The sequence below is a fragment of the Coturnix japonica genome, chromosome 1, assembly GCF_001577835.2.
Source record: "Coturnix japonica isolate 7356 chromosome 1, Coturnix japonica 2.1, whole genome shotgun sequence".
Taxonomy (NCBI): domain Eukaryota; kingdom Metazoa; phylum Chordata; class Aves; order Galliformes; family Phasianidae; genus Coturnix; species Coturnix japonica.
In genome coordinates this window covers 78,413,317-78,429,252 of record NC_029516.1, presented here as the reverse complement: position 1 = coordinate 78,429,252, position 15,936 = coordinate 78,413,317, and the positions used below count along the sequence as shown (strand labels likewise).

The 15,936-nt window shown below is 38.7% G+C and overlaps 1 protein-coding gene across 1 annotated transcript; it reads left to right on the top strand.

The window, feature by feature from the left end:
* Nucleotides 1-23: 23 nt before the first annotated feature.
* Nucleotides 24-14,276, top strand: IFT57 (intraflagellar transport 57). The gene is made up of 11 exons (XM_015877834.1): nt 24-235; nt 818-980; nt 1,823-1,941; nt 2,902-2,992; nt 5,328-5,396; nt 5,868-5,990; nt 9,276-9,347; nt 10,115-10,246; nt 11,225-11,287; nt 12,897-12,963; nt 14,041-14,276. The coding sequence occupies exons 1-11, from the start codon at nt 81-83 to the stop codon at nt 14,217-14,219; spliced, it is 1,233 nt and encodes a 410-aa protein (XP_015733320.1). The 5' UTR covers nt 24-80; the 3' UTR covers nt 14,220-14,276.
* The last annotated feature ends 1,660 nt before the right edge of the window (nt 14,277-15,936 follow it).

Genomic DNA, 15,936 nt, shown 5'->3' with positions numbered 1-15,936 from the left:
TTGGTGGCATGGAGGAAGAGGCAGACGGTGATTGGTAGAGCCGGTTGCTTCGGTTACGGGCTGTGGCGTGTGGTTCCAAGATGGCGGAGCGCGATGAGGACGGCGCTGTGGTGGAGCGGGGTCCCGGTGCGGCCTACACCGCTTTCGTGCTGATGGAGGAGCTGCTGGACAAGCTGAAGCTGCTGAGCTACGAGGAGGAGGTGCTGAGGCGACACAACGTGCGGCCGCTCTCCAGGTGCCCCTCGAGCGCTCCCAGCGGGATGGGGAGGTTGTGGGGTCGCTAGGGGGGGTGGAAGTGCCCTTCAGGGCGCGTTAGGTGTGGCAGCAGAACACCTTATTCTATTTAGTTTGATCCCAAATAGTGCTGTTTGTATAGATCGCACAGTAGGTGGGAGTGAGTGGAAGAATTTAGAAGCTCCTGGTCCAGGCTGTGCACGAGTGTAGGTACACCAACCTCTTGCCCATCTGGTAGCTGGGGAGTGTGGGGAAAGTTTGTTTAAGAGTCTGTTTTCCTAGCCTGTGCTCACTCATTGTGCTGTAATTAGGAATTAGGAAGTAATTAGTAAGTATTACTTCTCGGAAAGAGTTGTCAGGCATTGGAATGCACTGCCCAGGGAGGTGGTGGAGTCACCGACCATGGAAGTGTTCAAGAAACGCTTGGATGTGGTGCTGAGGAATATGATTTAGCCTGGAAGTATTGGTAATGGTTGGACTAGATGATCTTCTAGGTCTTTTCCAACCTTGATAATTCTGTGATTCTGTAATTACCTCAGTAGCTCAAAACACCATTGCTTACCATTTCCCCTTTCTTAAACAGGCACTATTTTGCACTGCCCACTAATCCTGGTGAGCAGTTCTTCGTGTTCTGCACTCTCGCCGCTTGGCTGATCACTAAAGCTGGGCATCACTTCGAACAGCCTCAAGAATATGATGACCCCAATGCAATAATATCAAAGATACTCTCGGAACTGCGATCATTTGTAAGTGCTGAACATGCTGTTTTTTCAAGTGCATTTCAGGCACGGACGTGACCTTCATAAATATCAGGAATAACATGTTTCCTGTCCTATCTGATTATCTTCCCAAGGACTGGACAGGCTTTTCCTCTCTGTGCGTTTGAACAATGTTAATTAGAAGTTATTAGATATTTATACTGTCTGTATGTACTACTTTGTTTTTTGACGCTACAAAAATGGCCATAGAATATTATATTTAGTTTTGTTCCACAGTCTGTAAAATGGATTAAATCAAGATTTAATCTTGATTTGCTTCTTGTAGTGTTACAAGTGCTGTTCATTTATAGTGGCATAATTTACACAGTTTACCTTAGAAGCTTACACAATATGTACTCACATTCTGCTCATGCCAAGTTCAAAAATGGAATTAAGTGCAAAGGAAATATTTTAAGTTGTGTTTGTGTTCTCTGGAGAGACATCTGCAACAAACAAGGCAGTGATTAAAAGAAAAAGGAAAAGCATAGGTTTAATCTCAGTACCCAGGTTCCTCTGTAGCTGATCTTACCTTGCCAGGATGGCACTTTTGTTCTTAACCATCTAGTTCCCTTACAGTTTGATTCTTCTGCTCACTAAACATCACTTACCATGTTTAGGATTTCTGCACTGCATCTGTCCCTTGAGTTGTTTTGTTTTCCAATCCTGTTGCCTGACTGGAGCTCCAGTGGAGAAGAATGTGAAATAGCATTGGTAAAATCTTTTGGCATGATGGACGCTTGGGTTTTAGTTAAAAAAAAAATCTGGTTACTGCTTTGAAATGAAATCGATTTATAGCCATCAGTAAACAGCATCATATCTTTTTGTTTTAGGGAAGGCCTGTGGATTTTCCTCCCTCAAAATTAAAGGCGGGTTATGGAGAGCAAGCCTGTTATGTTCTTGATTGTTTAGCCGAAGAAGCCTTGAAATACAGTGGCTTTAGCTGGAAAAGGTATAGTACACTTGGAAGAATCCTCATATACACAATATTTTTCAACAAACGAATAGAAATGGCAGTTATAAAGGGAGGCACACAAAATATAATATTGTCCAGAAATGTTTTACTTGACGTTTCATGAGCTGCAAAATTAAGTTAGGCTTGAAGCAATGGAACAAGGTGATTCCTAATACCACTTCATGCATCTTAGTCTTTTGCCAGCAAGAGTGAGTTTGGGCTGTCAGTAGATTAAATTAATTAATTAAGATTTGACCAATAGCCTCTATTTGGTCTCTTTTTTTGCGAGTAACTGCTTGTTAATCTAACATTTGAGTTGAAATGTTTCCTTATCTGTCTGTTTTGGTCTCATCAATCAGTAGCTAAATCCAGCTCCTCAGCTGGAAGCTCACACAACATGTGATCCTATTACAAATAGACTACTATAACGTTATGTATTGAATCCAAAAGAAATCTTCACAGAGTTCAGATGGCAAACGATTTCAAGTGTATGGCAATTTGTTTAAAATTGCTCTTGATTTCATCCCCTCCCTCTGGTGTGTTTTTAAATTGTATGGCAAAGTAATTTCTACTTTTAAAGTATCTTATTGCTACCAACATTTAGTACACAAATTCCAAAATAGGCTACAAATGAGTTTGTGGAGACTTGCACTTGAAGTTTTAGAAGTTAGACCAAAGGAGAAGATGAATGAAAACTTAATCCCTAGATGTCTTAGCAGCATGAATACAATTTATTGCTTGGCCTGATTACTTGTCCTCACTTTTAAGACAGTCTGAGGTAACCAAAGACTTTGAAGGTTGACAATAATTTAATTTGTTTAAATGTGTGGTACAACCACTGTCTGTTCATGTTCCACATTATTCATACTTAACCTGAAATCCTTTGTTTGCTTGGGAGCAGCTCACTGAAGTATTTCCTGTTTATTTTTGTCAGTACTCTTTTTGAACTTATTTCAGGCCAGTGTACCCAACAGATGAGCTAGAAGAAGAAGAAATAACAGAAGATGATATGGAATTAACACTTAATAAACTGGAAGAGGATGTTGTGGTATGTTTGACTATCCATTTTATATAATATTAGTATTTATCAGCTGTGAAGTTTTTTACTTGCTGTTCATTTTCTTTAAGAATCTACTGGCAGTTCTGTTACTCTTCTTTCCTGCGTCCCTTCTTTCTCCTTCATTGTCAGCTTCTTTGTAGGAAAATTTCAGATAGAGTGGTTAACACCTAAACTCTGTGCCGCTGAACTCAACCACGTGAGCTCTACTAGTCAGACAATTCTCAGTCTACCTCACTGTTCACTCAGTTATCCCATACTTTCTAAGCTTCCTTACAAAGTTGTATTTATCCTTATGTATCCCTTATTGTTGTGGAATACAGTGTCAAACACCCTGCTGAAGTCAACATATACAATATCCACAGCTCACTCCCTGTGTACCCAGCTGGTTATGACATTCATGACATCATGGAAGGGTAACAGGTTGGTCAAGCATGATTTGTCCTTGGTGAATCCATGTGGACTGCTCCTCATAACCTTCTCTTCCAATTGCTTGGAGGTAGCATCCAGAACAAGTTGTTTGGTCACTTTCACTGGGTCAGAGGTGAGGCTGACTAGCCTGTAGTTGCCAAGATCCTCCTTGCCCTGTTTGAAGACTGAAGTGACACTGATTGTCCTCCAGTCTTCAGGGACCTCTCCTCCAAGACCTTTCAAAGTTTTATGGGGGAAAAACAATTTTGTGCAGTCTTAAGGACTAGAAATGGGATGAAAGTACATGCATAGGAAGTTCCGCACAAATGTGCAGAAGAACTTCTTTACAGTGAGGGTAACGGAGCACTGGAACAGGCTGCCCAGGGAGGGGGTGGAGTCTCCTTCTCTGGAGATATTCAGGACCCGACTGGACGCCTACCTGTGAGATGTGGGGTAGGGAGCCTGCTTTGGCAGGGGGGTTGGACTCGATGATCTCTAGAGGTCCCTTCCAACCCCTGCAATTCTGTGATTCTGTGAAATACTAGATAGAAATGCCACAACTTCCCCATGTTTGTGTCCACGTTTTTCAAGGGCTTGTGAAAAATTAAAGGTCATGTAAGTTGGAATCAAAGTGCCAGTAAGAGTGCCAGTATTGTTATCACAGGGCTGTGATTGTAGCCCCAATTTATATGTGATGGTAGTCTACAAGACTGTTGGAGTAGAAGAGTTTCTTTTCTTGTCATAGTTTTCTAAAGTATTATACTTTTTCCCCCACATTTTTATTAGCCAAGAAAAATTCCGTCCTTTTATTCTTAATTTTTGCACCGTATGGAAATACTGGGATGTGAGTGTTAATGGTCTGGTTGCATTTTAAAGTCCAGCCAGAAAAATTCTTGATGAATTCTGAGAACAATTGGAGGCATTCTGTGTTACATAGTTGACAAGCCACAGAAATGTCAGCTGTTGGCCAAGAGCTATAAATGCAGAAACAGTCAGCTGTCTGCTCTTTTCTGTATCTTATTTTCTGTTTACATGGAGAAATAGAGAGGAAACAGTTAACCAAAGCACAGCTTGTGCCTTTCAAAGAACTTCTGGATTTGGTCTCAGGTACTTAGGCTGTTATTTTTACTTCTGATATGCTCTATTATCTTTTCTACGTTTCTTTGTTAGTAAAACCACTGAGCTAGGTTTATGCCAAGCAAATAACTTTTTGGAGCCTGTAATAGTTCTACAGGGATTAATCATATGTAAACATTTTCCCAGTCTTGTTGTAGACTATATGTTGATATGTCCCGGATATATTAGTTTTATCTGTAATTGAGTTTAGTACCATTTCCAGTAGTTAAATATTAACAATGAGGTTGATTGTTCTTCTGAGTTAGATTTTCCTGAATAAAACTGATGAGGCTGACAGAGAAAGCCTGGTTTATTAACTCTTGAGGAATCTGGTGAACAAACTCTAGCCAGCTCAAGGAAATATCTGTTTAGTGCCTTAGTTCCAATCATAAGTCTTTTTGTTGTTGTTAACGATGGTGTTGTGGTCAAACATAGTCAAGACTTGCGTAATGTACAAGAATAAACTCACAGGTTTTTACTGTGCAGATCTTGAAAGGTTCTACGCTAAGGTGAGCAGTGTTCGTGGTTTGTTTAAAAGGAATGTGAATGATGAAATTTGTCTTTGGTGGAAAAGATGAAGGCAGACTGAGGAAAAACTACAGGACTGCATAAGCATGAAGTACATGGATGATAAAATAGTGGATGAAGTAAATACAAGCTCTGTTATCAAAAACTTTCTATGTCTTGTTTTGTTCAGTAATTTGGAATGTAGTGCATATTTACTCCCGTGAAGAAAAGTTTTGAAGAAACATTGTGTGAAAGGAACATTCACTGATATCTCTTTGCAACATTGCTTAAGGAAGAAGAGTCAGATAATGAAGAAGACTTCATTGATCTGAATGTTCTAAAGGCACAAACATACAGATCGGTAAGTTGCTACCTGTCATTGCTCTCTTTAGAGATTATTACTTCTTCAGCAGGAATGTATTTCTGTTGAAGTCCAAAAACACATACACAGTCTGTGCTTGAGGAAAAACTTGCCAACTGAAACACATCTGCTTATTTTAAAAGAAAGCTGTAGAATTAGAATTAGAATTAGAATTAGAATTAGAATTAGAATTAGAATTAGAATTAGAATTAGAATTAGAATTAGAATTAGAATTGGAATTGGAATTGGAATTGGAATTAGAATTCTAAACGTGATGAGAAAATACATTTAATTCCTAATATTTAAGAATTCAAAGAAAGACATTTAAAGATTCAGTTGTATCTGTAGGTCTAGTGGATATATGTGTGCTTCTGAAGATGAATGCTGTGAGTCATTGTAACTTGACTTCTAACAGTTGTTGCTGAGTATAACAATGATGTTTTGTATGTATAATCTGTGGGTTTCGTGCAGGATGTGAAAGACTCCACAAAACAAGAAGAAATCTTGCAGTCCACAACAGATGCAGCAGAGTGGAACCTGGAAGTGGAGCGCGTGCTTCCGCAGCTGAAAGTTACAGTCAGGACTGACAATAAGGTTTGTGAAAGTGGATTTTCACGTGTATGCATGGTGATTAAAGTGCTGTTTGAATCAGCAGTGTTATTTTTCCATTTCCATTCTTTTCTTCTTTTGTCATGACAGGAATTCTAAATCATGGGCTTTCCAATGCTGTCTTCTCTGAACCTTTGTCACTTACTTTGAAGCTAGAAGCAATAATTTCCAATAGGGTGTTTTCCAATATTATGTAAGAGCAACAATTGCTTCTTACTTTATTTCTGTGGAAACTTCTTAATGCGTTAAACACTACTGAAAAATTATCCCTTCAGTTTAGCAACCATTAAAGCATTTTCCTAGAAGAAAAGAAGCTTCTTACCTTGCAACTGTTTGATTTTTTTTTTCAATCACTTAAAAGGTTGATTTCACAGAACTTATCTTGCTGAACTTTATGTAAAATAGGTGTCTGTACCTTTGATCTGATCATTACGTTCCTTGTGTTTAATGAAAAGAAGTGCATTTTCAGTTTAATTCTGCTTACCTATCCAGATAACTACCTCAAGATGAAATTTTTCATTTCTTAGAAATGTGTTTTTCTCACCATAGTCTGTTCCAAGGAGTCTAGAATGAGCAGCTCAGAGACACACATTTGTTTTTGACACATCGGCATCCAATACTAGGATGTATTATTCACACTGTCACAAACATTCTTTCTGAGAGTTTGCATAGCCCACATAGATGAGTGCAGTATTGAAACTGTGTGTTTGTAGTGGCCCAGCTAGATTGAGTTCCACAGTTCTTTGAAAGGCGGTTATAGAGAGGTGGGGATCAGCCACTCCTCCCAATTAACTAGTGATGGGATGAGAGGTGATGGCCTTAAGTTGCAACAGGGGAAGTTCAGGTTGGATATTATGAAGAAATTCTTTTCAATAAGAGTGGCGGTACATTGGAACAGGCTGTCTAAGAGTGGTGGTAAACTGGAACAGCTGTGGGAGATGCTCAGCTATGTTCATACAAGATAGAGACAGAAGCACTACCACTGTGATAGTTACATGCATTTGAAACCAGTGGAATTCCTTTTGTTTGAGGGATGGCACATGTTTAAGCATGCAGCTGTGTCAAGCCAGAATTCGTTTTGTTCCTGTTAAAAGTGGCCACATCCTTCAAGAGCACAGAACCTCTTGCTCAGGTGGGCTCCCTTGGGCAGACATACTGACCTGCAGTAGCTTATATGTGGCCAGCCTCTCTGTTCCCCAGGAAACCTTTTCCAGGGCTCCACCACCTTCTGGTGCAGCACCTGTCCCTGACCCCCAGCTGCCCCTCCCCTGACACAGCTCCATGTGTTCCCTCAGACCCTGTGGCTGTCAGAGAGCAGAGCTCAGTGCTACCCCTCCACTCTCTGTGAGGAGCTGCAGGGTGCCATGAGGCTTCCAAGAGATCAGCTTCTTCTGCTCTGCACTGAACTAGCCAAGGGACCTTAGTCTCTCATTCACCTTGCCCTCCAGACCTTTCCTTTCTCTAATAGTTTTGTCCTTCTTACATTGTGGTGCCCAAAACTGTACACAGTGCTTGAGATAAGGCTTAGCAGTGCTGGGCCTGATACATGCCAGGATACAGTTGGCTCTTTGGGTTCCATGGCACACAGCTGACTCAGATTCCACTTGCTGTCAGCCACAACTTCCAGAGCCCATTCTGCATAATTGTTCTCCAGCCTCTCACCCCCCCAGTCTGTACATATATATATATATAACCAGGGTTGCCCTGTCCTAGGTGCAGAATCTGGCACTTGCTCTTGTTAAACTTCATGTGGTTGGTGATTGCCCAGCCCTCCATCAATATCTCTCTGCTAGGCATCTGTAGCCTCAGGAAGCTCCTTCATATTCTCCTTCTTTTACATGCTGCTTTACCAGTTTGCAGAGTTGCACCAACCTTTGCTGTTAATGCCTGGGATTTACAGGTTTGCATTATTGTCAGTTGGAAGGTACAGCTGTGTCCACTTTGAAGTGTTGTCTGGAGTTTCTTGATAGCAGACTGGTTAGTGTGACTGGTGATGTTGGCTTCTTTCCAGTATCCCTTACTGTTTTTCTGACAAGTGCGTCTCTCACTGTGTATTGATTATTCCCTCCCTCTTTTCTTTTTCATTCCCTCTAGATGAGGTCCTCAATCAAAGGATATTACTGAAATAAATTTTCATATGTTCTGCATATCCATTAGTGTAACTGGCAAGATGTTTGTTACCTCTACTATTATCTGTCAGTCAGGCTTGTTCCTCTTTGTTTTGGTTCCCCCCTTTTCTTCATTATCCTGTTTGATAAGGTCCTCAATCAGGTAATCTTACTTGAAGCAAACACTGTCATCTTCCATACTTATACACGTACCCTTACAGTAACTACTTTACAAGGATGTATCCTATGGTTTTATTTCAAGTGGTGAAGTTTTGTTAACATCAGTTTTCTTTTCATGTCGACCAGAGCAGTGCCAAATGTTTAAAAACCTTGGCAATCTTTTTTCTTTCTTTTCTTTTTTCTTCATTTTTAAACATTTTCAGAAACACAATGCTGAAATGGAGATAATTCTGCAGTGCTTCTGCTCTGCTTTGTTTTGAACTCACAGTTTGCAGCTGTGCTCCGAGTATGAGAGGCATAGAAAGTCTGCATTGATAAGCATAAATTATGATAAATGTTGGGAAATCGAATTGATTCCTAATTAACAGGTGCCTATCTGACAAGTTAAAATAGCAGCTTTTTCTCATTCTCTGTACCTGAATCCATGTGTGTTTCCTATGACACTGCAGGTACAATTATCCCTGTTCCAGTTTTGTCCCAGTGTTGAAAACAAGTTCAGTTATTTTTGCCCATTTCATTTCTTCCTGTTCTTATGATAACAGTTGGGGTTAAGTAGGAAGAAAAGATCTGATAGTCTGGAAGTGGTGGTTGTTAGGCAGTTGAAGCATCTCTAAGAGCAAGTTGAGCTTGTGCATCTGTAATCAATATTGTCAACATTTGTGCCTGTAGTGGTTTCTAGGAGAAACAGTCCCATAAAGATCAATCAGACTCTAAAAAATATTGCTACTGTGGTATTAGTGAGGAGGTCAATGTTTGTTTATGGGCCTGAGTGTCACACTGGGACACTTAGGAGATCAATGAACTGTGTTGCACTATGCCAGTGCATCTAGATACGAACATGATGTCAGTGGAAGAATCGCATATGGTAACAGTAGTATGTATGAGAACTCACCTTGCTTTGCATACCAGTATTTGTTTAGTTACTGGAGAAACATAAAAGCTGTATTTACTTATGTTTTACTTCATGGCATCCTGTTTTTAGGATTGGAGGATCCATGTAGATCAAATGCATCAACATAAGGATGGAATCGAATCTTCTTTGAAAGAAACTAGGGTATGTGTTTTATGTGCAGAATATTTCACTGGTCTGTTAGCACTTCTGTTTTGTTTTTCATTTTATATGCCTGTTTTATTTCTTCATTTTAATTACAATAATGTAAAACTGAAATGGGGGACGTAATAATGATGATTACAGATAATGGCAATGACTGAGGATCTTGCGAGTTATGGAGTTATATATGTTAACAAAGCTGCCAATGTTCATTAATGTATCATTTTGCTCTCTTTTCAGTATGTTATGAATACGGAGGGCAAATGATATAATATAAACTGAAAATTACAGCTAATTAAAGGAAAAAAACCACCAAACTTTTCAAATAGTCTTGCTTGAATAATTTACCAACACTGACATTTGTAATTATTTGGATACAAAGGATACTAAGAGATTGATGAGATGCTGGAACAGACTGCTTAGAGAGATTGGGGATTCTCCGTTCCTGGAGATGTCTAAGACAAAATGAGATAGAGCAGTGGACAGTCTGATCTAGTACTTGATGCAGTGGTTTGGCAACCCTGCCTGTGGCAGAGGGCTGCAACTTTATGATCCTCAGGGTCCCTTCCAACACAAGCAATTCTGTGACCAAAGGAATCAGTAGGAAAAATGACATTGGGGCTATTTATTCACTGGCCAGACACATCATCTCTGTACTACTTTTCACTATTACTTGTAGCATTCCATGTCCCTTCTTAATTACAGCACCATTTTAATACTTTTTGGGTAATGTCTGTATGCTATCAACCAACAGAATATGATTTTTTTAGGGTTACCTTGACAAATTCCTTAATGAAATCAACCGAACTTTAGAAAAGATCAATAGCAGGGAAAAGTACATCAACAATCAGCTGGAGCATTTGATTCAAGAGTACCGTTCAGCACAAGCCCTGCTGAGTGAGGTAATGCACTCATCTGTCATTTCCTTCTCTAATATTAACATGGGGGTAAAGGCAAAGAATTGGAGGAGTTATCTGTGAATTCTGCTTTTGGATATAAAGCATGAGAAATGCTGATTGGCTGTTGAATTATATAGTTTTTAAGCTAGATGAGCAATTTTTATTCAAGGAAAAGGGAAAGTAAATGTTTTCTTGACTGAACACTATGTAAATGGGCTGCCACAATCTTGAGCAGCTAGTAAATTGCTGGTTCTGCTTTCCCTATAAAATTCACACATCTGTGATGAGTGAAAAAGCTACAGTTTCATTGCAGCATTCATCTCTTACATTGATTACTCATGCTAACTTGCACAAAGCCCTCTGATTACTTGTTTACTTCATTTTGTTTTTATGCCAATAGGCTAATGCTTGAGAGTCTTTTTGATTCCTTAGTTAGTGGGCCTGTGTAAGCTACCAGTTGGTTAGCTTGACATAAGAATCAGACTAGGATTTGACCTCTGAGCTGTATGTTTATCTTGCTGTTAAACATCAAGACAGTAACTTACTGAATAGAAAGAAGCATTCTGGGTTTCAGGATTCAATTCAGTCTGCATTCTGGCAAATTTTCTTTCTGTATGTTTCCTCAATAAAATTATTAGGAAACCTATTTCTTACTGTTATGCACTGGGGCTGTCACTTACAACTTTTAAAACTACTTTCGTATTTTGAATGATGGTCATTACATAGGATGATGTATTCAAGTCTTCCCTTATATTTGTAGTGCTGTAAATGTCATTGAGATTTCATGGGAGAATTTCTGGAATTGGAACATGTGAAAGCAAATTTTGGTGTTCTCTCTGAAAAATTCACGTAATTAATTATTAACAATTAATTATTATTAATGATTCTGATGTTTGAGATTTAGAAACCCACTTTATTTAGTAGGTACTGAAATGTCTGGAATGCATGCATCTCTTCAGCAAAAAATGCGTTTCTTTCCAGGCTAAGGAGAAGTACCAGGAGGGAAGTGGAGGAGTAACTGAAAGGATTAGAGTCCTTTCTGAGGTAAAACACATCTTCACAGTATTTCTTTAGCTTCCTTGAATAAATCATCGAAGAATTTATGTCTAACACTCGCGAATTTATGAACGAGCTCTTCCTGATATGTTGAGTTAAAACTTGTGTTCTTTTAGTGCGAGCAGATTAGCCTGGCCCCTAAATGTTAAACTGGGGTTGCTATTGCTTCTTGGTTTCCAAGTTTGGACAAACTATTATGAACTCTAAATTTCACCAGTTTGTGAAGGTGTGAAAATATTCTGTAATTCATTACCTGTGTCCTGGAATTATTGAGGATTCATCTACTCATGCCTATAAAGTCTTTGGAAGACGAAAAGCATAACTTTTATTTTAGCAAAAGTAACCAATAGCAATTTGAAATTTCAGTCTTGAAAGCAAAATGCCATATTTGACTAAAGAGTAACTTCTTGATACCAATCAAATTATACTAAAACTGTCTGTTTGATTGATGGTTTGACAAATTTAAGAAAAAAAACTCCTAATTGCCTTAACATGTGGACTGTTTCATAGTTTTCACTCAGATTTACTGATAGATTTCCAAACATTCCCACCCTTTGTGCAGTTCAGCTTTTTTTTTAACAACATGAAATAGATCACACCATAAGAATATGATGGAAATTGTACAATCAATTTGAGTTATTTTTTTTTAATTTTATTATAGTTGCAGAAGTTTAACAAGGGTTTTCTAGCGATGAGCTCTTAGTGTGGCGTTGGTAGAATTAGACCTTCTTTCTGTTTGATTCTCAAGGCAGTTGACTTCAGTTTTACCTGTGTGATCATTTTGTGCCTTAAAAAGTTGATAATTAAAGAAGAATGTTACTAGTTGGTACTTTTCGAACTATGTTGATGCAGCTGAGCATATCTGAGCTAAACTAGGCTCACTGGATATCACTATTGATCTGCTTTCTGATAGGCTGTAATCAGGGTTTATTTTCATTGAATCAAATCTCAGCACACTTGGCAATACAGGTACCACTGCAGGTATGCAATAAAAATGCAATGATGTTGTTTTTATTTAAAGGAAGGGCTTACTGAAACATTAATGAAAGAAAGGCCTTGTTTATAATATAGACAAAAAATTGTAGTTTATTATCTGGGTTCTGCCTTGGACTATAGTTGCTTTGTCATCAACAAAAGCAAACTGGTCAATAGTGCTGAAATGTATTTTTATTACTCACACATGGATTGACACATGTCAGTGCCAGTAGGCTCGCCTGCTGCACCATCTTTTGCTGCAGTGCTGTTTCTCAGTTTTCTTGTCACCTGCTGAAGTCCTGCCACTTTTAGAAGGGCAGACTTTATGGTCATTTGGTAAGTCTTAGTCTGTGAGGATAATGGTTCTTTTTACCCATCCACTGTGCAGCAACATTTGCACTTCATCTTTATTGGTTATGAATCCTCAGTAATGCTTCTGTTTGGCTAATGTTCTGCCATATGATTTATAACAACTGTGGTTCAAAAGGCTAATTAAGATCTTCCTTTTTACAACAAGACAGACACCTTTTTTCAACTGACGTTTATTCAGGGGGGAGTTTTACGTTTCTTTTTAACTTTCAATTCATCTTGTTTAATGAATGTAAAAAATCTCTCATTAAAGATTACAGAAGTTTTAGAGAAAGTGAAGCAGGAAACAGAAGAGAAAGGAAGCAGTATGACTGATGGCAGTAAGTATGATTTTGCCTCAAACTATCCACCCAGTTTCTCAGTGACAGATGCACTGTTGGTCCTCTGTGAAAAAATTAAACAACCAGAACGAGTGACAAGTCTGAAATATCCATATTAAGATTTTAAAAGATGTCTAAGAAGATTAGACATCTTTACCCTCTTTGAAAATGTTACGCAAGTCTGTTGAAGGCTCAAGCTCAAGTCATTTTACTCTTTAATCGTTAATGAGAATAACTGTTAAATTCCCTGGCTAATGCTAATGGAAATGGGTGAGGAAATTAATTTTGGTGCTGAAGTTTGAATTTTTTAATATTTAAAACTATGTACTGAGAATGTGGTGATTTGTAGTTTTTCCTGATAAATGCATTTGTTTGCAAATGTGACAAGTACTAACACAGAAGTGAATAGATGCATGCTATAGCAAGGCTAAATATGCGAACTGTATCTATATTTTATTGTAACCAGTGTGGCTAATTAACTTAAGTAATTGTAAGCGTTACAGTGTAAAGAAATTTGGTTTGCTCTTCTTGAGTGAAAGAGCTACTCAACTACCTCTCAGCACCTTAACTCTACTATGACATGGCCAAGGATCAGGATGAACACTATAGCCCAGAATTACAAGGAGCTATGTGATGCAGCAGCACCATCTATAAGATGATACTAATGGGAAGTGAGGGGTTACAAATAAAGTATGGAGCGCAAAATGTTTTAGTAGATTTTACAGGTAAAATGACCCCCTGCTGAAGGTGTCTTTAGTTCCCTACAAAACCCCAAGCCAGATGTGGGGGTAAGGCTTTTAGCTGAGCAAAACACATCACTGGTAAACCAATCTTAATGATTATGCATGTATTTATGCAGATCTTAGTTGTTGAGAAGACAGCAAAATTGTTTTTGCCATTTCTATCTTTAAAGTGTCTTGCACATTAAACGTGATGTGTCGGTTCAATCATGTCTTTAAAGTAGAACATGCTTTTGTTCAATCATGTTTTCAGTTTTAAGGAGTGAATTGTAGAACGTAATGCTTTTGTGTTAAGTCACCTGACACGAAGATGCACTATTTATCTTTTCTTGGACAGCTCCTCTGGTGAGGATTAAGCAGGCCTTAACAAAACTGAAGCAAGAAACTATTCAGATGGACATTCAAATAGGTGTAATGGAACACACATTGCTCCAGTCAAAGCTTAAAGAGAAATCCAACATGACTAGAGATATGAATGAAACAATGATACCAGAAGCCACAATAGGTGCCTACTGAAATTGTTTGGAGCTGACTTGGTTTGCCCAAAATAAAGTTTTCTAACATTTGCTTTTATGGTGATTTGGCGGTTTTCTTTGTGGGGAGAGGGATGCTTTCCTTTTTGCCTTTTGTTTTGCTTTGTTGTTAACAACATGCTTGTCATTCCCTTTTAAAAAGTAGAATGGACTCAGTATGGAGCCATGTTTACTTTTGGGCTGTAAGGATTTGCTGCAGATCCCTTCCAAATATATTAATGAGTTATTATTACTGCACGTGTTTTTCTGTTTTGTTGGAGAATGTAGTGTGAAAATCTATAGAACATAATTGACAGCCTGTATTCTTGATATTCTGCAGCGTTGAAAGAAAAATGCTTGCAAAGGACTTAAAAAGAATTTCTGCCATTCACTTGCATTGAGTAGAAAGTATTTAATTTTTGACATTGAAGCAAAGATTAGTGTCAAGTAGTGTCTACTGTATCTGACATTCACTTGAAGCATGGATTGTGTTCCCAGCCCTGCATGACTTTGGTCTACTCATAGAGTAGCTTTTTTCTGTAGCTCTGTGGTGGGTGGATATATAGTATTCCATTCAAGAACTGCTCTGGTGCTATTCCTATGAAGTTCTGCCTGTTGATAATTATTCACAATTAGAACAAAGCAGGATGTGTTCTACATAGGTGAGTAGTTGGATATGTGTTTCCAGGTTGTTTGGAATCAAATGAACCAAGATTCTTTTGTCCTCTATCTTCAGTAAGGATTACAATTCGTTCTGTGACCTTGATGTTTGGGTGACGTAAGCGACTTTACTCCTCTCTTTCTGTAAACTCGCTGATAAAACTGTGAGTAGCAGAAATGCAAAGGAATATTTAGTCGGTAGGATAGGTGGAAAGGAGGGCAGCAGCAACACTGCAGTAATTTCAACATGTTCCCAGGTCAGCCTACGCAACTTTGTCAATAGACAATAGAAAACAGCCCTTTCTTTTTCCCTTTTTTCCCTTTTTGTGGAGTGGGTGTAAGGAAGTTCTCTAGGCAAACTGTTGGGGATGGTTTTTGTAGTTCTTTTCATGTTTACCTTTCTTGTAAACAAAGCAAGTGGTGTGATGCACTGGAACAGGTTGCCCGATGAGGTTGTGGATGCCCCATCCCTGGAGGCATTCAAGGCCAGGCTGGATGTGGCTCTGGGCAGCCTGGTCTGGTGGTTGGTGACCCTGCACATAGCAGGGGGTTGGAACTAGATGAGCACCACAGTCCTTTTCAACCCAGGACATTCTATGATTCTATGATATGTACATCCTTTTGATTACCATTGTTCATAAGCCATGGACAAAATTGGTACAGTTCCAGTAATGTTAAATTATTCTCCTAACTTTTTTAGGTGATTCCATTCATTTTACAATCCAATCTACAGTTCTCTCACTTAGAGGAAACTCATCAGGTGAGCAGTACTTAACAAAACACATCAGCTGTTCTGTATGTGAAGGCTGAGATACTAGATACAGTCAGTAAGATTGTCCAGTTTCATAACTTCGTTGTGCTTCAGCATTTCATTTGTCAGAAAGAATAGGACTTAAAACCATCGGGTTTTAATAAGTGAAAAGCTGTATGTAAGAGCTGAATATTATAATTTGCCTGTACAAGCAACTGTTGAAAATCTCTATGAATCACACTGGAAATCAGTTTCCAACTTCTTTTGCTGCCTACCCACATCCTCCCACACTCAGTTTAAATTAGAAAAG

Bases quoted from the DNA above. Each gene is read 5' to 3' on its own strand.
- IFT57 (XM_015877834.1), top strand. From the start codon at position 81: ATGGCGGAGCGCGATGAGGACGGCGCTGTGGTGGAGCGGGGTCCCGGT. The intron at 5,991-9,275 runs GTTTGTGAAAGT...TCCTGTTTTTAG, and splicing joins CAGTCAGGACTGACAATAAG to GATTGGAGGATCCATGTAGA. The intron at 12,964-14,040 runs GTAAGTATGATT...TTTCTTGGACAG, and splicing joins AAGCAGTATGACTGATGGCA to CTCCTCTGGTGAGGATTAAG.